The 22,196-nt window shown below is 51.3% G+C and overlaps 1 protein-coding gene and 3 non-coding genes across 4 annotated transcripts; 2 read left to right on the plus strand and 2 right to left on the minus strand.

Annotated features, from left to right (window-relative positions):
- Positions 1 to 886: 886 nt before the first annotated feature.
- ZNF783 (zinc finger protein 783) lies at positions 887 to 21,174 on the minus strand. The gene is made up of 7 exons (XM_066362960.1): positions 21,016 to 21,174; positions 17,055 to 17,456; positions 16,845 to 16,971; positions 16,554 to 16,682; positions 13,225 to 13,335; positions 12,081 to 12,191; positions 887 to 10,366 (listed from the first exon to the last, which is right to left on the minus strand). The coding sequence occupies exons 1-7, from the start codon at positions 21,037 to 21,039 to the stop codon at positions 9,504 to 9,506; spliced, it is 1,767 nt and encodes a 588-aa protein (XP_066219057.1). The 5' UTR covers positions 21,040 to 21,174; the 3' UTR covers positions 887 to 9,503.
- TRNAC-GCA (transfer RNA cysteine (anticodon GCA)) lies at positions 2,435 to 2,506 on the plus strand. The gene has a single exon. It is a non-coding gene; the product is annotated as a tRNA-Cys (tRNA).
- On the plus strand, positions 3,264 to 3,335 carry TRNAC-GCA (transfer RNA cysteine (anticodon GCA)). The gene has a single exon. It is a non-coding gene; the product is annotated as a tRNA-Cys (tRNA).
- On the minus strand, positions 19,873 to 19,979 carry LOC136396422 (U6 spliceosomal RNA). The gene has a single exon (XR_010749709.1). It is a non-coding gene; the product is annotated as a U6 spliceosomal RNA (small nuclear RNA).
- Positions 21,175 to 22,196: the final 1,022 nt, after the last annotated feature.

Consider the following 22,196-nt stretch of genomic DNA (forward strand, 5'->3'; position numbering starts at 1 on the left):
CCCCTGCAGTCGGGAGGAGCGAACGCCGCCTGCAGGAGCCGCCGGAGTTGCGAGTACCTGAGGAAGAGCCCGAGTCTGACTGCCAGGGTAGCTGTTGCCTATTATGGACGGATCCTTGCACTCCCTTGGGGGATCAAGGGTGGGAGACAGAACAAAGCGAGTTGAAAGTGCTGGAGAGGGGCGGAGATAGAGGTGGAAACGCAGAGTGAGCTGAAAATGGATGGAGAGAGGACAGGGAAGGGGGCACTCTACTGAGACGGAGACAGAGAGGGAGGTGCGGGGGTTTGATTTCTCTCCAAAGCCGACCCCAATCATCGATTAAGTTCAAGGGTCATCTGCGAGCTGAATCCAAAAATCTTGCCAATCTAGCAAAAATGCATTGCCAGGTCACAGAAGCAATTGAGTGTTTCCAATGGAGGCCTCGGAGGAATCCCATGGAAACGCCCCAGGAGTAACTTCAAACACCGGTGCAGACAAAGCAAATCTATCTTACTACAGTACTCATCTAGTAAGACCTTCCTTATTCTCCTTTCCCTCTCCTCCTTCCCTTCCTTCTCCCCACCCTAAACGCTAGGAGCACATACAGGTGGGTGGAGGAAGAGAGACAAAGAACCACGTCCCAACTCACCCACTTCTAGAGGAGAAAAGTTGAAATCAATTTCCGAGTATTAATTATTGCATGAGACTGGCTTTCTGTCACCTCAGAACTATCATTAAAGTCACTTGGACAAGAGAAATATGTCACCGACAGAGTATGAAGGGACAGAGATGAGAGGCAAAGATGAGGTTGCTTTTATTTCCTCGAGTCCTACGAGTCCAATGTACCAGATGCAAAAGTGACACAGATAGCTTTCAAAGACATGATGTCATGTGCAGAAGAATTTTATTTTTCCATGTGCAGAAGAATTTAAGATGCAGAACTATACATTCAGCCATTCGGGTTTTAAAAACATATACAGAATACTGAATATTGTTTATGGATACTTAGACATGAACATAAAAGAATTTAGGGGAACTTGTACCTAGAATATATAAACAATTATCCAAATTCAACAAAAGAGTCCAATTAGAAAATGGAACAAAGACATGAGCACATATTTTTCACCAAAGAGGATATCCGGATGGGAAAATAAGCACTTGAAAAGATGTCAACATGATTACCATCAGGGAGGTGCAGACTGAAACTACAGTGCGATGTCACCACACACCTATCAGCAGGACTGAAATACAAAAGGTGAAACATCAAGTGCTGGTGAGGATGCAGAAAAAGACGGGTCACTCATATATAGCAGTAAGGATGTAAAATGGTACAGCCACTCTGGAAAAAGAGTCTGGCAAGTTCTTAACCAAACTAAATACACACTTACTATATATGATGGTTTGTTTTACATGTTAATTTGGGCCACGTGGTGCTCAGATATTTGGTCAAACTCTACTCTGGGTGTGTCTGTGAGGGTTTTTTTTTAAAGAGATTAACACTGGGAAAGGCCAGTTGCCATGTCACGAGGATACAAGCAGCCCTGTGAAGAGGCCCATGTGACAAGGAATGACAGCCTTCTGCCAACAGCCAGTGAGGAACTGAGTCCTCTTTCGAACAGCATGTGAGTGTTCCTCCAGCCCCAGTCAAACCTTCAGATGAACAGCTCCAGCTGATGTCTTATCTGCAACCTCATGAGAAACCCTGAACCAGAATTGCCCAGCTAAATCAATCCCAGATTCCTGAGCCTCTGAAACTGGAGGATACAGTACCTATCAGTTGAAGCTGCTAGTTGTTGGGGTATTTTGTTATGCAGTAGTATCTAACTAATACAGAGTCCTTCGGCCATCGATCCTGACATACCTCTCCTAGAATCTACCAAGCCTCTGGACCTCTTGGGGAAGCACAAGAAAGACACTGATTTGGTGATGAGATAGAAAGCCAAAGAAACAAAGTTTCAAGATGTAGGTCATCATGGATGGGAGGGGATGGCTTAAGACAGGAAGAAGTGAGCATGAGGGCAGGATACCTGAGACAAAACGCTGAAATAAGAACTGTTGTTCAAATGTGTTAAACATAAGCAGAATTTGAAGTGGAGGTGGGGGAGGTTGTCTTGGAACCACACTGTGGATACCTTGAAAGTAATCTCAATTGAAAAGGAAGTGAAGAACAGTCTAGTAGTTGCTTATGAAGTATCAATTTCCTTTTGGATTTCATCTTCTGCCTGATATACAAAACAAGGTCCAGACTTTGTTGCCTCAAAAGCAGCCTTCAGTTGCTTTCTAAGCTGATGCCAACAAGAGAGGGTGCCTTTCTGGGAAAAGAGAATAGTTATGGTGTAAGAATTGCAAGTACAGTTGAGCAGGACTAATAACAGCTCTGTGTTGAATTGAAATCAACAGCCCACATATGAGAGAAAGAATAAAGAACTTTATTAGCTATATACTATTGGCAAAAGGGGGTATAGCTCAGGGGTAGAGCATTTGACTGCAGATCAAGAGGTCCCTGGTTCAAATCCGGGTGCCCCCTTTGAGAGTCCTCTTTTCCTTCTTGAACCAGATTGACAAAATCAATTCTATGACAACCACACTGTAGTCTCCTTACAGGCGGTGGCTGGCTAGAGCCTATGAAATGGCACCTTTATGGCCATCCCTTCTGTTAGGCTCCAGGTAGGCAATGCACAATCTTCCATGTCCTTCTGGAACCCTACTGGCAGGATCAACCAGGAAGCCACCTGGCAAAGGAGAAGCCTGGTTTACAGAAGCCCAGACCAGCACCGCAGAGCAGAGGACAGAAAGGTGGACCTGGAGACAATCATTTCTTCAAATGTTTCATCTCCCCCAGCAGTTAAAGGGTTGACTATACGGAGATTTGGGGAACAGGAGAGTGGTCAGCCCGCATGCTCACGTGTGGCTTTGTGCAGAGCTCTGATCCGTGTCCAGTTGATGGGTGTTCTGTCTCTGAGGTGCTCCATGCGTGGTCAGGCCATCGGGCATTCTGAGTCTGGTCTCAGATGCTCAACATCAAAACTACAACAGAGACGTGACTGCAGCTCCTTCCAGCTGTCAGGGGTGCTCTCCAGGTTATGCCCTCCTCCAGGGACTAGGGGTGAGAGGCTGTGGAACTGTGGGAGGAGGGCACCTGTTGCTCCCTTTGATGTGGGGACAAGTTTGCAGTAAAGCAGGTCTGGCAGCTCAGCCAAGCCATGCGGAAGGGGCACCTGGGACAGAAGCTCTGGGTGTGACTACACAGTAAAAGGTGTTCATTGAGCCTTAATGGTATGGCAGGGGGTATAGCTCAGCGGTAGAGCATTTGACTGCAGATCAAGAGGTCCCCAGTTCAAATCTGGGTGCCCCCTAGCATTTTAGACCCTAAAGGTTGGAAAGGAGTTCCAGTTTCCTTCTTCTTTCTGAATCTGATCTGAGTCTTCCTGCAAAGGGTGAAGAAGCTGAGGAGGCCCTTCCCGCCCAGAGCAGGGCAGCTCTGCTCAGGTGATGAGTTTGTCCCCTTTCTCTGATCTTCCCACTCTCCCCTCACCGGGTCACCTTTCTCCAGTGTGGACTTGATCTCCTGGATGAAGTTGAGGACTTTGACTTTTGAAGGTAGCCAGAGAGAAATCTGAGATCACCTACAAATGAACACTAGTTGGATGCTAGTCAACCTCTCAACAGGTGCAAGAGAAACCAGAAGACAGTGCAATGCACATTCCATATGTTGAGAGGAAATAAGTCAGCTCTGAATTCTATTCCCAGCTAAACTATTCTTCAAGAACAGACAAAAGCTGAGAGTCTACTACTCACAGACTCTCACTAAAGAAAATTTTAAATAAATAATATACTTAAAAGAAAAATTTTAATATACACTTTTAGAAAAATGATCCCAGATGGGAGGTCTGAGGTACAAGGAATGTTGAACAAGGAAATTGTAAGATATGTAAGAAATTTAAAATTCATTGCCTGGCCCTAGTGCTGATCTGGAACACTGAGGTTGCGGGTTCAAAGCCCTGAGTTTGCCCAGTCAGGGCACATACAATGATGCAATCAATAAAAAGCTAGAATGAAACAACTACTTCTTGTCTCCCTGCTTCTGTAAAAATCAATAAACTCTTAAAAAATTAAATAAAATTCGTTGACCAGGTTCTGGCTGGGTGGCTCAGTGGATCCAGCACTGTCCCAGTGCACCCCGGTCAGGGTACATTTGAGAAGCAACCAATAAGTGCATAACTAATGAAACGAGTTGATGCTTCTCTCCCCCTTCTTCCCCCATCCTCTCTCCCTCCCTCTCTTTGAAATCAATGGGGAAAAAATTATTTTAATCATTGAACACATAATACAACATTAATGTCCATAAAGTTTTTTAAAAGATAGAACTAAAATACTGGTAAATAATATAAAATACTGGTTAACAATCATATATAAGGAGTGGGGTCATAAGAATTAAAGTGTTTATGTAATTTGGGAGGAAGATAAAGATATTAACTTAAGATTTAAGAATTTACATGCAAGATATTTTTAGCATGCAAATTTTTATGGTATTTTGTTATTTTTAACTGATTGATTTTAGAGACAGAGAGAGAGACTCATTGATCTGTTGTTCCATTTACGCACTGATTGGTTGATTCTTGTATGTGCCCTGACCAGGGATCAAACACATGCCCCACCATGGGATGAATGGGGCAGAACTGAGCCTCCCACCCTCACCAAGCCGGCAGTGCAGGTGACGAGGCCAGATGGAAGGCTCCCATCCTGCTGCCCTCACAAGGGAAGAAGTGGAAACCAGGAAAGATGAGGAACCCTTAGTCCAACCACTTCATTTGACAGATGTTGAAACTGAGACCCAGAAGTAGGTTTCCCTGTGCTGATGTTACAGCCACTTCAGGCAAATGTGCAAGTCAGCTGTCAGTGTGGTCCACTGTTTATTCTGCAGCACGGGCCTACCCTCCTGTCCTCCCTTCCACATGTCCCCCTACCCCCGTCTCCTAAGGCCCAGCACACTGGGACCCTCTTCTGGAAGAGGAGCCTTCGTGGCCAGGCGAAGGGAAGTCGAGGACTCTGTTCTGGGCCGCAGCCTCCTGAGGAGGGGAAGATGGACAGAAATCCCGCTGCACCTGCTCACAGCAGTGGAAGAGCTCGGGTATGAAAGCTGGGGCCACAGGGAATGGGGTCACTGCCAACAGCAAGTCTAACCATGTCTTGCACAAGCATGCACGTGCACACACCTGTGCTATATCTTCAGCCTGACAAACTTCATACTGCAGGACTGGACCTCGTTTTTTGGGCCTGGGGCACCCTTAAAGTTATGTCCACACTCAGCTGGAGTGTCTTGAGAACTCACAGCATGCAGAGTACAACTCCAGGAGCCCTATGGCTGCAAATGTAAATTAGGGGTGGCCCCAGCTCCCCAGAAACAAACGGGCTAGCAAGTGAGAGATGTGTGAGTCAGAGCTGCCCCTGGTGCTCCGAGAGGGGTGGGACAGGAGGAGCAGAGGCCAATTCATAGTCCCCATGAGACCTTGGCAGTCATTTAACCTCTTTGTCTTTCATTCCATGACATCTAAAAATGTTAAAAATACTTCTACATGCCTGAAGACAGAGAGCTGATCAAATGATCTCAAAGTGCTTGCAGCCCTCAGATTGACAAAGCTCATTTGATTCATGAAAGGAATAAAACTAAGGACTCAGGGCCCACCTCCTGCTGAAGGACACAGGTGTCTCATGGTTCCCTTCATGACAAGCTTGTGGAGCTCCTTCCCCCAGTGTTCTGGGCTCTGAGAAATCATGGCTACACCTTCAACAGTCATAGGCACCTGGAGGTACAGGGCGCCCGGGCCAGTGTGAGTTACAGCCATTTCAGAAAATAGCTCTAATCAGCTTGTCTCTACTCCCCATTCCCAAAACAGAGGACACTGCTGGTCAAATGCTGACCAAACGCAAAAGCATCTCCATTGCGTTTGCTTCAGATAAACGGCAGGGATCAGCGGCTGAAAGGACTCAGGGTCAGGGCTCCTGGGTCATCCCCTCGCCTAGATCCATACACATCTTCTGTGATGGTCCCTACTTGAGCCAGTCCTCACCCTCAGAGGTCATTCGGAGTAATGGGCAGTCACACTTCTCCCAGCCAATCCCACTCCACCTGCCACAGAAGACATTTCTGCTGTGTCATACTTTTCTTCTGACATTTTTGAAGCCCTTTAAAGTCACCTGGTTACTGGTATTAGAAGCCGAGGTCAGGCTTTCATAGCCACATGCCATTTCTCCACTAAGTCTATGGCCCCTGCTGAATCCAAGTAGGACCCTCCACCTCCATCCAGTTCCTGTACTTAGGGGGCCTCCCCCTTGCTGCCTGGGAGCAGCCGCAGGTCCCAGAAGTTCCTGTTCCTCAGCAGGTTCTCCATGTTCTCCAGCCGCCTCTGCAGCAGCCCGTACTCCTGCAGCAGGGTCCCCAGCACGGCCCACTTGCCCTCCAGCTGGTTCCCGAGATCAGCCACTGTCTTTTCACAGCTGGCCAGCTTCTTCTCTGTTTCTATCTGTCTCTCCAAGCTCTTTAGTCAGCCTGGGAATGCCATCTTCACTCCGTGGTCTGCATGGCCGCCAAGATGGCCAAAGGGAAGTCTCTGCGAACTGTGTTTGGGCTCCCCATAGACCATTCCTGTGACTAGACATAAAGAGGTGAGTCAGCCACAAAGAGAGGAGTCCAGGCCGCCCGTTCCCAGCTACAGGAAGGTCAGAATGCTCTAGAATGGGGCAAACTTCCTCCAAGGCATCACTGGTCAGACCTCCAAACAGACACCTCCTGGAAGAATGTCAAGACAGCAGACACTTGACCCCACAAGGCCCCCACGAGAAGAACCTTGAAGCAATGGAAGAGGAACAAAGCATTATAATAAGCAATATTAAATGAACAGAATGTAAAGGATTTGAATCCCAGCTCCACCACAGAACAGCAATATGAGTTTCGTCAATTTCTTAACCAACCACTTCACCCAGGAACACAGCCTAGCAGGAGACAGGAAGTGAGAAACCTCGGCCCAGACTTTCCAGGACACTAATGCTCTCGCAAACTGCTATTTCAGCCTAGGAGTTTTCCAGAAAACCCCTTCCCCTCAGCGTGCTCTTGGGCACCGGTCCCATTCCCAAGCAGCGCTCCCTTGGGACTGGGGCAAGCACCCTGGGCCAGTGCGTAGCAGCCCACTCAGAAGAGCCGGAACCAGGTCACGTGCACACTCAAAGTCCAACATATTTATTGAGCCCTGACGTGGTCAAGGCGTGCCACGGCCTCAGTACTTGAGGGCCTTTAACACCAGCACCCTAACCCTTCTCTGTTTTACAAATGAGGAGACCAAGACCCAGAGCTGGGAGTGAGTCTCAGGCCATACCAGGTTCCAGCCTCCTGTGTCTCAGAGGTCGGCTCTGCTTCTGCACCATGTGGGCTCCCAACTCATTTCAGGGTCAAGAACTTTCTTTGAACATCTATTGGTGTCAGAACTCACAAGGCCTCACCTGGGGCTTGGCACATTTAATGCTTTGGAGAAGAAAAGGGGGTGCTAGCGCCTTGCAATTTCTCGTGTTTGGCTTTTAAGAGTGCCTGTCTTGACACAGGACTTTTCGCATTAGCAAAACGGGCCTAGGACTCTGAGCCCTGAGGCATCCCCAGGAAACCCGAGACCACTCTTGCAGTGGAGGGCTAAGCTCAGAGCAGCTCCACTTGCACCATATCCTGTCTGAGGACCTGCTGACAGCCATACCTTGTGGGGCTCCTGGAGGGGCCGGGGGAGGGGCAGGGAGGCCGGAGCAGACTAGCACAATCCACAGTAGATGGGTGGCACTTCTCCCCACATCCAGGGGAGCTCAGCTGAGCTGTCACTGGATCACATACACACTCATGCCCGAGATGATGGCAATGTTACTACCTGCTCCAAGCGACATTCAGGACTTTGGGAGAGGTGTGAAGGTCAGAGGGGCAACAGGAAGCAGCACAGCCAGGGGCCGGGGCACCTGGGTGCAGGCCTGAATGCGGTCCACTTCACATAGTGCCGGCCAGACAAGACGATCAAGACAGCAAGGACCCATCGCTGCAGCTTCAAAATCCCTCAACCTGAAGGCTGGTCTGTAGGCGGCAGCCACAGTGGTGTGATGGAAGAAGCACAAGGAGCTAGCTGCTGTCAGGACTTCGTGAGGCCCCATGTGATCACCTGAACTTCCAGTGTGAATCTCACTGCTTTGGGAAGGGCTGTCCCACTGAAAAGACAAAAGACTCCCGGGGATACAGCCCAATGGGAAAGTATCCTCACTGTGCACTCATGGGACCTTCCCCTCACTCCAGAAAATAAAGGTCCTTCCTGACGGAGTCTAACTAAGGGAATGCCTGGAGATCCACCTGGAAGAGAGGGGGCCCTGAACTTGAAAGGATGGATGAAACCAGGCTTCCTAATTTGTCCGGTTGCCTCTTCATCTCTTATGATCCTGACGACCCTAAGGTGAGGTAGGAAGCACTGGGCTCATTCCCTCACTTTGACAAACAAGGAACGGAATGTGAGGCTGGAGGAGGCTAAAAGATTTACCCAGATCTCCCACTCTAACAGCCGACGCTCTCAGAGACAGCCCTTTCCTTTAACATCTTGGAGATAGCCCTCTCCTTTAACATGACAAACCATCCAGCTGGCTGACCAGCCTCACCCAAACCAGATTCTTCTCTCAGGAGCTTCCTGAGGCAGCCCCCTTGGGTGACCTACAGGCATGGAGCCCACACACCCTTGAACACTGAGACTCTGGGCTTCAGTTTCCCCTTCTCTACTGATAACCAAAGTCAATCAATACCCACCCAGCGGGCAGGACCGGGAACACTGGGAATCACTCTGGGCCAAGGCACACACACCTGGGAAGACACCAGGGCAGCAGCCGAGACATCCCCATCAGCGCCCAGGTTGGTCCGGGCAGCCTCTCTACCATCCCCACACATAAGTGGGCATCAAAACAATCCTGCCCCTCAGGAGCTCTTGGTCCCCTTTGCACAAACACACACAACTTAAAAAAGCACCAGAAAAGCTCTAACAGGAAAGAATAAAGAGTTTCAAAATAACAAAGTAGAAAAGTCCAATTTCCAGTGCCCCCTCTTCAGGCCCCCTGTCCACGCTGCTGTTTCTCCCACTGCAGCAGGTACCAGACCCCTGTGCACCAGAGCGACACCCCAGGGAGGAGTGCTCTCACTGACCCTGCTGCAGGAACCAAGTCTCTGGTCCACTTGCCTGTCCACGGAACCTGCCAAGGCATCCACCCAAAACCTAGCATTTCCTAAGCCTTAAGGATCTTTTATAAGTCAGGAATGTAGAAAAGGCAGCAAAGAGTGTCACATGGAGGAAACTGTCACACTCCTACACTGTCACCAAAAAAAGCTGCTGTTTCCCGTTTGAATGAAGAAAAATAAATCTCTCCAAAGCCATCCCAGAATGAGGACCCAGCATCAGGCCTGAGTGGAAGGGCCCGCAGGTGGAGAGAAGGTCCTGCCGGTGCCCGGGACTCCTACCCGGTCAGCCCTCCTCGGAGAGGCTGGGCCGGGGCCGGGGCCGAGGCCGCGGCCGGGTTGGACTCCCCGTGTGGGCGGAGGAAGCAGCGAAGTGCGGGTTGGCTTGGCCTCGCGCATGGGTCTGCATGTGGATGGCCAGATGGTGGTTTCGGTTGAAGGCGCGGCCGCACTGGGGGCACTGGTAGGGCCGCTCGCCAGTGTGGATGCGCTGGTGGCGGAAGAGGTCTGAGGGCCGGCGGAAGGCCTTGCCGCAGTAGGGGCAGGCTGGCCAGCCCTGGCTGTTGCCCGTGTGCAGGCGCTGGTGCAGCAGCAGGCTCTTACGCCGCTGGAAGAAGCGCAGGCACTCGCTGCAGTGGTACACCTTGGTGGCCGCTGGCCTCCGCCCCACGAAGGACCTGACGGCCAGGGAGCGGTGGTCCTCGGGCTCCTCCGGGAGCCAGCGGATGACGGGCCCAGGCACCACCACCTCCCCGGGTTCCAGCGTGGAGTGGGCCTCCTCCCACCCGGTGGGCGAGCTGTCCCGCGCCTCCCGCTGCTCCTCCTCCACGTGCGTCCGCTGGTGAATGGTCAGGTTGATCTTCAAGCGGAAGCTCTGGCCACAGTCCGGGCAGGGGAAGGTCCGCTCACGTCGCCGGGGGAGGATGCGGGGTGCCTCCCCCACCACCCCTGCCGGCCTAGCGTCCCCGGCCTGCACCCGGGGCACTCCCTGGGGATGAAGTCGGCGGCGGGGGCCTCCAGGCCTGCTCTTGGGCCCTTTGGGGATTGTACTCTGGGTCGGGCTGGGGGTCTTCCCCAGGAAGAGCTGCTCCGGCATCATCTCGTCCTCAGACTGTTCTTCGGTCTTGATGACCACACCACCAGGACCGCCTGCGGAAGGGAATCCCCGTGGATTTCTTGAGGGCCACGGCCCACCCAGGGCCCCTACCCAGATCTGGCCTTCCAGCCACCGCCCACTCCTGCCTTCACTGAACCCTGTCTCCTGCAGGGCTCACGGCTGGGGGCAGGTGACCTTTTCACTCAGCCCCACCCACAGGCACTGCCTCCCAGTGTCACTCAGTCTGTTTGTCAGGTAGCCTATGGCTATAAGCCAAGCTAAAGACAAAGCTGCAAAACACTGAGCCCCTGAGCCCAGAAGTCAGGGGTCAGACCAGTGGGAGACATACAGGTGGGAAAATGAAGGGGCCGTGGACAAGCAGAACCCTGGACCCTCAGGAGTTCTGATGACTTTAGTTCTGCTGTCTGGATGACAGTGAACCCTGTGGGCCCCGACTGCCTCCAGACAGATAAGAGACAGCCACACTCAGAGCTGCTCATCCAGCTAACAAATCCACACTGAGGGACTCAGTGGGGGCTGCACTTGACCCTGAGATGGGACTGAGTCAAAGGAGCTGTCAGAACACAGCAGCGAAAAGGGAGGGGGGTGCTGAGGCAACAGGCCCCAGGGACCCCTCACGCTGGGAAGGGGTGTCCTGACTATGAGCCCCATCTGGAGCTCTCCGACCTGACTTACTTCTGGTCTCAGCAGTCAGCCCCCCCCCTCTCTTCTCTGACCATCCCCCCAGCACCCGGTGCCTTTAGCTGCTAGACCACGAGGTCTCGTCAACGGGTGACCATGCACCCTGCCCTCTGCATATTAAAATGAAAATCTTCAGCCCTTTATGAGCAACTTCCAAAGTCTCGAGCCAGAGTAATTTCTGTTCTCGCTGAAGCTTGAACTTAAAGCACGAGCCGGGAGGCCGGAGCAAGGAGAGCCCTTCACTGGTGACCTGCGGGGCAGCTCCACGGCAGGTCTTGGGTTTTCCACTCCCTGCAGCTCACGGATATCTCAGGACAGAACTTTATTTCTATTAGAAATGGCCCACTGGTATTTAGTTATTTAGTCCCATAGGTACAGAAGCATTAAGACTTTATAAGATTCATTTAAACTTGGGAGTAAAACGATGTATTTCATGGGTGACCATGGTAATCCTGAATTTAGGGATTAGGGAAAATCTCAGGCTCTATTCTCTGCGAAGGCCAAGGCCCCCAGATCTGTTCATGAGAGCCCCTCTGCTCATGGGACCACGCTACAACCCCACGGGGGACCCAAATCTCACCTTTGCTCTAACACAGCTGAACCAGGGGAGAGCTGGGCCCCTCTCTATTGGGACAGAAAACCTGCCCCGAGGCCAGCACGGGCAATAATCACATTCTTTTTCTTGCTTATCAGTGTCAGCCCAGTTTACAGAAAAGGCAAATATTCTAAGTGGTAACTAAATTTAAATTGCAGGCCACCACATACAAGCCGTGTGACACTGGAGGCCGTGAGCCTGGACCACTCCATGGCGGCCAGGAGGCTTTTCTGTCACCAGACCACAAATCCCGCGACAGCAGACAGCTTGCTTCTCAACAGCAGCCATGCTGGACCACGGCGAGGGCAGACCAGGACCACAAAGGATCTGGGTCCCCAGAGTCCCAGGGAAATAAAACCTAGGGGGTGAGGAAGGGACCCCTTAGGAGGAATCCCCCAGTCCAGTCCCAAAGAGACCCCAAGCCCCTCTGAGACTCTGCTGTGGTCACAGGGGTTTTCCCCTGCACTCACCTGGCCCCATGCTGGGCAGGATGTCCCTGGGAGGGGAGGCTGGGGAATCCCCATCTGAGGACTCTCCCTCCTGTTTAACTGAGGACAGAGTGCTGGTGCTGGCTGGGGGTCCTGCGGGAGAGAAGCTGGTAAGTGCGACCCCTTCCCAACACCGGCCCCTGCAGGGGAACAGGGGGATGCAGCTACTACTTCCCAGCAGGCCCTGAACATGCTCCAGAACCTCCCAGGAAGAGGGGCTGCTCTGTCCGGAGGCTGCAGCCCTGCCTCAGAGGCCACGCCCCCCAGTGCCCACAACTGGTCCTTTGCACCCGCGTGTCAGTCTGATGGGTCTCAAAAGGACAGAGGGTTTGGGGAGGTCCCTGGGGCACAGTGCCAGGTCTGTGACAGAACAGGGACAAGAGGGTCCTCTCTCTCCCTATACAGTGGCTGGGAAGGAGGAACACGGGAAAGGGTGGGGGTGTCACCTCCAGCTCAGGGAGCCCATATTCAGTGGGAGATGCATGGAAATAAGTGGAGAGAAAGATCCCTGAGTCTGGAAAGTCAGGCCTGTGGGAAGGAAGACCCAGGGGAGGCCGAGGCAGCAGGGTGCAGCGTGAAGACAGAAAGCAAGGCTCTGGATTAACTGCCAAACTCTAGGCTAGTGCTCTCTGACTCAGACTGCGTGCTTATGGAAGGCTGGGCAGCAATTTCCTTCCAATGGAAGCACATGGAGAACACTGGGAAGGGTGACTGACGCCATCGAGCTCACAGGCTTCAGAAAGAGGACCCTGCTGAGGAGCACACAGGCCGGCCACGCACCACGTGTGTGACACGTGTGTCCTTGTTAGTGTACCCACTGTGAGAAGCCTGGCCCCTGCCTTCATGTGCTCTTCCCCTCACTCTCGCCAGACCAGTATGCCTCCCTTCAATACACTGAGGAATCTACACCTTTGCTCAGACTGTTTCCTCCCGCTGAAATGCCTTATGTTCCCTGCAAAATCGACTCTTGTTCTATGCCTGTCTGTGTGACCTCTTTCCCGGGAAGCCTGTTCCACTCAGCCCAGCTGGTCCCAGCCTCCTCCCCCACCCTTGTCTCAGAACCGCTGCTGGTACTGCGGCCAGGAGCCCAGTCCCGCTGCCACCATCGGCCCTCACTCACCTGTGCCCGTGCCCGTTCCAGGAGGGGTTCCTTCCGCTCCCGAGTCTCTCTCACGCTCGGGGGCCTGATTTTCCTTCGGTCCCTCTGGGTCAGCCCTAACCGAGCTCGGAATGTGCTCTGATAGGGGGGAGAGTGGGGATGTACAAGTCAGTGACCCTGAGGACAACATAGCGTTCCCCCGGGTAGCCACAAGCCTGTGGGAAATGGCTAAATGCAGGCACAGGGACCTGGGACATCAGGTCAAACACAAGATATGACAATTAAGTGGACTTCACAGGTCATCCAGTGACTATATTCTAGGCTAAAGCTTCCACGTCTGAGAGAAGGAGATAGAGCAGCATGGTGACTTATCGAATAGCACCAGACAGGTCACACGATAGGGCCAACCAACCAAGGAACTGGCTTTTTCAGGACTCCTGGCTCAGAACACTACAACCATGACTCCCAACCCCAAGTCCTCCAACCAGCTGGTGTATAAGGCCCCTCAGGGGAGCACCCCCAAGATTCTTTTCAGTAGCTCTGGGCAGGCCAAGGGAGTCTTATTTTTATAAAGCTTTCTTGGACAAAAGAGGTGAACCAACATCTCAAAGAATAAGTTAAAATGGTAGGCAAATAAAAAGATATGCAACCACTCTCATAATAAGAAAGGTACCATTAGAACCACACTGCTACCAAAGCCAGGCAGACACTCCAAGGAAACTACAGATCAGTCTCCTTTATGAACATCAAAGCAAAAAATCCTCCACAGAATACCGGCAAACCAAAACAGCAGCATGTTAAAAGGATTAAACACCATGACCAAATGGAGTATATTCCTGAAATGCAAAGACGGTCAACATATAAAACTAGATCCATGGATTACACCATATTAACAGAATGAAGGGGGAAAAAACCCCAAGATTATCTCAACTGATGCAGAAAAAGCTTCTGACAAAATTAAACACTTTCACTTAATAAGACCACTCAACAAAGGAGGCATAGAAGGAAACTACCTCAACATAATAAAAGCCATATATATTTAAAACCCACAGTGGGCACCATATTTAATGGGGAAGCTTTTCTTAGTCTAAGAGTAGGAAAAAGGGGAGGATGTCCACCTTTACCACTTTTATTCAACAAAGTGATGGAAGTTCTAGCCAGAGCAATTAGACAAGACAAGGAAATCAAAGGCATTCAAATTAGAAAAGAAGAAAATCATTTGTTTACAGATGATCTAATATACCTAGAAAACCACAAAAATTCCACAAAACTGTTAGAACTAATAATAAGTAAATATGTATAATATAATACAACATATATATTTTGCAGTGCTCCAGAATTTTTTTTTTTTATTAAGTCAGAGGAGGGGAGGCAGAGACAGACTCCTGCATGTGCTCTAACCAGGATCCACCCAGCAAGTACCCCCTACCAGGTGATGTTCTGACCTTCTGGGTCACTGCTCCATTGCTCAGCAACCGGAGCTATTTTAGCGCCTGAGGTGAGGCCATGGAGCCATCCTCAATGCCTGAGGCCAATTTTGCTAGAACCATTCCAGCCAAGGCTGCTGGAGGGGAAGAGAGAGAAGAGGGAGGGGTGGAGAAGCAGATGGGCACTTCTCCTGTGTGCCCTGACCCAGTATCAAACCCAGGGTTTCCACACGCCGGGTTGATGTTCTATCACTGAGCCAACTGGCTCCAGGGCCAGAATTTTAGTAATTAGTTTATGTACACCATGAGATGAAAAAGGTTGAAAATTGCTGGGACAGAATTTCAGTTTTACAAGATGAAAAAAAGTTCTGGGGATGCATGGTGGTGAGGGTTGTAAACATGAATGTATATAAGATCTCTGAACTGCATCCTTAAAAATGGATAAGAAGGTAAATTTTATGTTATGTGTATTTGACCACAATAAAAAAAGAAACAAAGTATCAATATGCAGTACAACCTGGATGAACCTTGAAAGCATTATGCTAAGCAGAAGAAGCCAGACACAGAAGTTCTTCAGTTACGTTTAAGGGGGAAAAGAGATGGATAAAGCCAACGTGGTGAACTCCTAATCACTGGGAAATTGGGGTGATATTCTGGAGGTTTGCTGTACTATCCTCTCTACTCTCATTTATTTTTAAAATTTTTATTAAATAAAGAAAAGCTCCCAAGCAAAGAATAGCTCTGCTATGTAGTCAGATTTGGAACCAATGTCCTATACACACCAGCTGTGGGGACAAAGTCGGCCCCAGGCTCCTCCATTTCCTCAAAGGGAAGCCCATATGTTCCTTCTGGGCCTTGGAGCTGCAGGTTACAGTGGGGAGAGCGGGAAGCAGAGGTGGAGGGGAACCAGGAGGCGGTGGCAACGCTGCCTATTACTGTTTGTTTTTTTTTTTGTTTTTTTTTTTTTTTTACAGAGGCAGAGATAGACAGGGACAGACAGACAGGAACGGAGAGAGATGAGAAGCATCAATCATTAGTTTCTCGTTGCACGTTGCGACTTCTTAGTTGTTCACTGATTGCTTTCTCATATGTGCCTTGACCGTGGGCCTTCAGCAGACCAAGCAACCCATTGCTGGAGCCAGTGACCTTGGGTCCAAGCCAGTGAGCCTTTTGCTCAAACCAGATGAGCCCGCGCTCAAGCTGGCGACCTTGGGGTCTCAAACCTGGATCCTTCTGCATCCCAGTCCGGTGCTCTATCCACTGCGCCACCGCCTGGTCAGGCTACTGTTTGTTTGTTTTTAAAAGTTATTTTTATTACTAACAAGAGACTAATCACTTTTTATGTTTTTTACAGAAACAGAGAGAGAGTCAGAGACAGGGATAGACAGAAACGAAGAGATGAGAAACATCAATCATTAGTTTTTTGTTGTGCATTGAGACACCTTAGTTGTTCATTGATTGCTTTCTCATATGTGCCTTGACCACGGGCCTTCAGCAGATCGAGTAACCCCTTGCTCGAGCCGCGACCTTGGGTCCAAGCTGGTGAGCTTTTTGCTCAAACCAGATGAGCCCGCGCTCAAGCTGGTGACCTCGGGGTCTCGAACCCGGGTCCTCCGCATCCCAAGCCGACGCTCTACCCACTGCACTGCACCACCGCCTGGTCAGGCAGCCTATTACTGTTAGTAGTAAGTCCCCGCTTACTACAAAATGCTCAGCTTTACAAAGCTGGCCACAGCATTCAGTCCTCGCAACCACCCAGTGAGATGAGTACTGCTGTTCCTGCACAGAGGCAGAAACTGTACGGCTCTTACGGCAAAGGTCCTGCCCCCACCCCTGACCAACCAGCCCGGACAGGGCCCGCTTCGGGGCCGGGGAGCCCAGGAGAACGGGGACGGTTCAGTTTGCCCGAGCCCCCTTGCTCCCACTCACCAGCTCCCGACCTCGCTGGGTGAGCTGCCTCGCTCTCTCTTCCCTCTTCCTGGCCCCACAGGCCTTCAGGACAGGGCTCCTCTCCCCTCTCCATCCGGGTCAGGATGTCCGGCTTGGAGATGGCATAATCTGTACAGAACGGAGAGAGGGAGAGTGAGGCCAGGACCAGATACCTGTAATCCAGTTAACCATGGCGGTGCAGAGACACCAGAGGAACAGAAGCCGGAGCAAAGACAGGCTGCAGGAGGCCGATCTGTGGGCAGGCGCCCAGGTGCTACCATGCGGCCTTACCCAGGGACACCAGCATCTCGTAGTTGCCCCTCATCACGTGCTTGTACAGCTCCTTCTGCCAAGTGTCCAACTTGTCCCACTCCAGCTCGGAAAAATACACGGCCACGTCATCAAAGGTCACGGGCACCTGGAACCACAGGTATCATGCACACTTACTTGCACTTATAGGCACAGCCCCTTGGGCTGTCCCACCCCAGGTGCCCAGGTTACCTTGGGGACCTCCCCCTTGCTGCCCGGGGGCAGCCGCAGGACCCAGAAGTTCCTGTTCCTCAGCAGGTTCTCCATGTTCTCCAGCCGCCTCTGCAGCAGCCCGTACTCCTGCAGCAGGGTCCCCAGCACGGCCCACTTGCCCTCCAGCTGGTTCCCGAACTCCAAGGTCGTCTTCTCGAAGTCAGCCAGCTTCTTCTCGGCTGTCCCTGTCCGTCCCTCCAGAGTCAGCAAGCGGGCCAGACAGGAGTCTACTTTCTTCTCCAGGGCCTGGATGGCGGCCACCACGGTCCACAAGGTGATCTCTGTGGAGTAGAGGTACGAGCTCTTCTCGGCAGCCGGCTGGGGTGATGGAGAAGGTGTCGAAGGCCTTTTGTCCCCAGTTTGCTTGTCCCTTTCTGGAGCCTGTCCACAAGAAGAGAAAAGAGAAACGTTATCTAAATTATATCATTGAAATGTCCATCTCCAAAGGAAACCTCTGAATGGCACCTGCCCAGGTAAAGCCCCATCTGAGACCCAGAAGGCCAGTTTGGCAGCCACATGGTGGATAGGGAGGTGGAGACGTCAGATACAAGTCCAGCCTCAGGAACAGGAGACACTGGCTAGACCAATGTATTAGCAAGTGGGAAACAGAAGAAAAACATGGCCAGAGAGAGAGTATCTGTGGTCTCAAGACAGGCACCTCCTTAGTGTTCTCCTCTGAAAATGAAGGGACAGCCTGGCCTGTGGAGGTACAGTGGATAGCACTGTCGACCTGGAATGCTAAGGTTGCTGGTTCAAAACCCTGGGCTTCCCCAGTCAAGGCACATATGAGAATCAACTTATGATGCTTCCTCCTCCTCCCCTGCCTTCGAACCCAACCCTTCCTCCCACCCCCACCTTTCTCTCTCTTTCTCCTTTTTCTTTCTTTTTTTTTTTTTTTAAAGTGAGAGAAGAGGAGATACAGACACAGACTCCCTCATGAGCAGGATCCACCGGCAACCTCCATCTGGGGCCGATGCTCGAACCAACTGAGCTATCCTCACTCAGTGCCCAGGGCCGACCTTGAACCAATCGAGCCACTGGCTGCAAGAGGAGAAGTGAGAGAGAGAAGGGCGAGAGGGTTGGGGAGAGAAGCAGATGGTTGCTTCTCATGTGTGCCCTGACTGGGGATCAAACCCAGGATGTCTGCATGCCGGGCTGATGCTCTATCCACCAAACCAACCTTTCTCCTTTTTCTTAAAATCAATAAATAAAATCTTTAAAAAAAACACGAGGTGATGGTATTGTTGCAGAATAACAAACAAACTAACTAAAATGAAGAAACAGGCTCTGAATGAGGCACAGAGAACATGAGCTCTGCACTCAGCCAGCCTGGGTGCAACTAGCAACCCCACCACTCACAAGCTGGCTCACTTTGGGCAAGGTGTCTTAAACCTCTTTCAACACCCCTTCCGCACAGGGAAAATGGAAAGAATGAGAGTACTTACACAACATGGCTGTGAGAATTAACCACACAATTTGGTAAAAAGCACTCAGCACCACGTCCAGCCTGTGCTACTCAGTGAATGTGAGCCCTGTGTGGACACCGCTAAGATGATCGTGATGATCATGTTGGGGATGCTGACTGGCTCAGGGATGTAGTATGGATAGTGCAGGTGGTCAATTGTTCCACTTCTTTTATTCCACAGTCCTTCAGCATCCTGGAAAGACTTTTGCAGGGCCTTGGCTTACCCTGGTGCCCCATGACAAGCCTCCCTGAGCATGTATGACGGCCTCAGTCCCATTTCATCTTGCTAAAAGCCTTGTTGGAGCGATGGATTGACATCTCACCCCTCCATTTCACACATCCATCTGGGTCTAACCATCATTAAATCCTACCCTTTGACCTCTGAAATCATCTCAAATCCAAATCCATCCTCTTTTCTCCCCTCACCCCTGCAATCACCTAGTCCGAGCCACCTCATCTGTTACCTGAGCTGCTGCAACTCCACCCAACTGGCTTCCCCACTTCCTCCTCCTCCCCCGCTATACACTCTGCTCAGCTCCCCAAGGTACCCAGAATAAAACCTGAACTTCTCTCCAGACTGCGGCCCACCTCCCTGACCTCGTCTCCTCCTCCTGGGCACAGACAGCTCTCCAGCTGCCCTGGAGTCCTCAGGCTTCTAGAGCACAGCCCGCTCTCCTTCATCTTGGCATGGGCTCTCCTTGCACCTGTACGCACTCCTGGCTTCCGCTCATACAAACCTCCAGCTTGGACATCACCTCACAAGGACCCTCACAGACCCACCCACACATCTAAAATAGGGCTGTTAGTCCCTTCCTTTATGGCACCAATAACCTGTCACAGCTCTGTGTGTCTGCCTGGATTTTGGCTTCCTCATAAGAACATAAGCTCCATGAGTGTAGGTCCTCATCACTGTTGTATCCCCAGCTCTGTTTCCCACTCACAGTAGATGCTCAATTAATACCTGTTGAATGAATGAATGACTAAACAATTCAACAACACATTCACTCAGTAACAATTATGGAACATCTGTCATTACTAAGGTACAATGAGGATGCATAGAAATTACATGCTTCTCGTTTCCTTCTCCAGGAGAAAATTTCTGTATAGAAATAGTCACAATAAACAAGAGTGATACCCATGGGCTAACAAAAGTGGAGGGTAAGTCAGTCCTGTTTGGGAGTTTTTTGTTCTTTTCTTTTTAAAATTTATATTTACTAACTTTATTTTTTTTAACTTATTGATTTCAGAGAGAGAGAGGAAGTTAGAAACATCAATTTGTTGTTCCACTCATTTACCCATTCATTGGTTGATTCTTTTTTTTTTTTCTTTTTTAAAAATATGGAACACTTCACGAAGTTGCGTGTCATCCTTGCGCAGGGGCCATGCTAATCTTCTCTGTATCATTCCAATTCTAGTACATGTGCTGCCGAAGCGAGCACCATTGGTTGATTCTTATATGTGCCCTGACCAAGGATCAAACCTGTAACCTTGGTGTATCTGCAGGATGTTCTAACCAGCTTAGCTACCCAGCCAGGGCCTGAGAGCTCTTCTTGAATCTCAGGTGATGCTGGAAAAAAAGCGGGTGGGTAGGAAAGGTCAGAAAGAGCGCTGAGGGAGGGGTCCTGTGCTAGGCCGGAGCTGAAGATGTCACCTGTACAGTTACAGAAAAGCCATTCCCCCCCACCTCCGCCCCAGCGAACAGGATCATAAACCTACAGAACTGCCACCCCTATCTCTCTCTGGCACTCAGGGAGATTTAAAGCAAGGGGAGGGTGAGGGAATTCCTCCTTAAGAACCATGCAGAAAAATCGATGTTCCAAAAACTTCATTCATATGCACTGGTAATAGTAGACACCATTTACAGAGCTCTCTTTACAAGTGTGTCTCTATTGTGTCCGAACGGGCAAAGAGGACTTGCTTTCTCCAGTCTGTACATAGAGCACCTTACCAACCAACATGTGCTAAAGTAATCTTTAAAACACCACCACCACCAACAAAAAACATCCTTCAATCACGCTTGTAAACAGTTTGCATTAAATACCTTAGTTTTAAGTAAAAGTAGAATACTGGGTACCTAAAAAGGGGGTGTCATTCCAAAGCCCTGGCCTGGCCTCACTGCATGAGTCACCCTGGGCCGGTCCCTTCCCTGAGCATCAGACTTGGGTTGTCAAAACCCAACGAAGCTGGGGACCCAGCCCGGCCAGCCCGCCTCGGGGCCGCTGGGCCTCCAATGAGACAATGGGTGGGGGGCTGGCCGCTCTGCTCCAGTGCAAGACATGTCACCTGAAGAGTTCCTGGAAAGCGGGCCGGGCGCGTTGGGGCCGCTCGCCGCGCCCCGCTGCCCGGCCTGGCGTTTGGGCCGCCCGCTGCTCGGCCTGAGCGCGGCGCGGGCGCGGGCGAATGGCCCGGCGCGGCGAGCAGGTCCAGGCGGCAGCGGCCTGGCCGGTCCGCGCGTCCGCGCGCTGGGGCGCTTACCCGGTCGGGCGCCGCCTCAGCCATGGCTGCCCGCGTCCCTCTCTCTGCTGCTCCACTCGTGCCGGCCTGTCGGGCCCGGCGCGGCGCAGGCGGCGGCGGCGGCGGAGGCGGAGCGGAGCCGCCCAGCCTCGGAGCTTCTGCCCGCGGCCGCGAGCTGCGTCCGAGCCACGTGCCTCGCCGGCCCTTTAAACAAGAGCTGCGCTCGCGGCCGGGCCCGAGGGTGCGCACAGCGCCCCCTGCAGCCCGAAGGACCGCACGCCTGTACGCTCGCGGCCCGCGGCCCTGAGTCCCCGCGGCCGCGAGGGCCACCCGGAGGGGGAGGGGCGGCCACCAGCCTCGCCTGGGCCGCAGGAGTCGACGCCGCCGGGCGGGCGCGGGCCACGCGCAGATGCAGCTGCGTGGCCAGGCTGGCTGAACCCTCTGTAAGATGGTGGCGCCGGGGGACCCCAGCGTCCCACTCCGGGGAACCAGGCGAAGGACCTGATGGAGGAAACGCGCCGACTTTCCGAAACTTTGGGAGCCCCACTCCCACCCCAGCGCCGGATATAAAAGGGCAGTCCCTGCCGGGAATCTCAGGTGTATGTAGAGTCCACGTTTTAACATCTCTAATGGACCCAATGGGACTATCAGTTTGAGTGTAGTATACTGCTCACAAACATTAGGGGATATTTCAAAATGAATATGAAGCGATTAAGAAAAAGCATTTGATTTTGGATTAAACAGGAACATCAGAAAAACAGACAAGTCAAAGAAAGTTCAATTATGCAAATGAGATGCAAAGCCAACTTTTATTTCGTTGGTGGAAATGCACTATACAAAAAAGGCTGAAAGTACTGGAGTATCCGCAGGTTCCCTGATCTCGAAAGTGCATTTTGAAATATCCTCTAATTTTTGTGAGCAGTGTACTTCATGCCCAGAAAAAGACGTGGGGGATAGATAAGTGTTTTAAAACTCATTTATTTTTATTTCTATTTTTTCAGAACATATAGAAAGACCGCAGGAAAAAATTTAATTCATTTAAAAATAAAATAGAAAAAGCCCTTTCTCCCCCAAACTGCTTTGGGAATCCTGGGTCGCCCACTCCCGCCCTGTCGCCTCCCACCGGAACAGAGCCTTAAGACCTCTGTGCCACACTGTGGAGGAAAAAGGGGGCACATACTAAAATTCACCAGCTCAGGGAG

Source organism: Saccopteryx leptura, chromosome 2 (assembly GCF_036850995.1).
Source record: "Saccopteryx leptura isolate mSacLep1 chromosome 2, mSacLep1_pri_phased_curated, whole genome shotgun sequence".
Taxonomy (NCBI): Eukaryota; Metazoa; Chordata; class Mammalia; order Chiroptera; family Emballonuridae; genus Saccopteryx; species Saccopteryx leptura.

Bases quoted from the DNA above. Each gene is read 5' to 3' on its own strand.
- ZNF783 (XM_066362960.1), bottom strand. From the start codon at position 21,039: ATGGCTGAGGCGGCGCCCGACCGG. The intron at 17,457-21,015 runs GTAAGCGCCCCA...TCTTGTGGACAG, and splicing joins CTGAGGCGGCGCCCGACCGG to GCTCCAGAAAGGGACAAGCA. The intron at 16,683-16,844 runs GTAAGGCCGCAT...CGTTCTGTACAG, and splicing joins CGAGATGCTGGTGTCCCTGG to ATTATGCCATCTCCAAGCCG.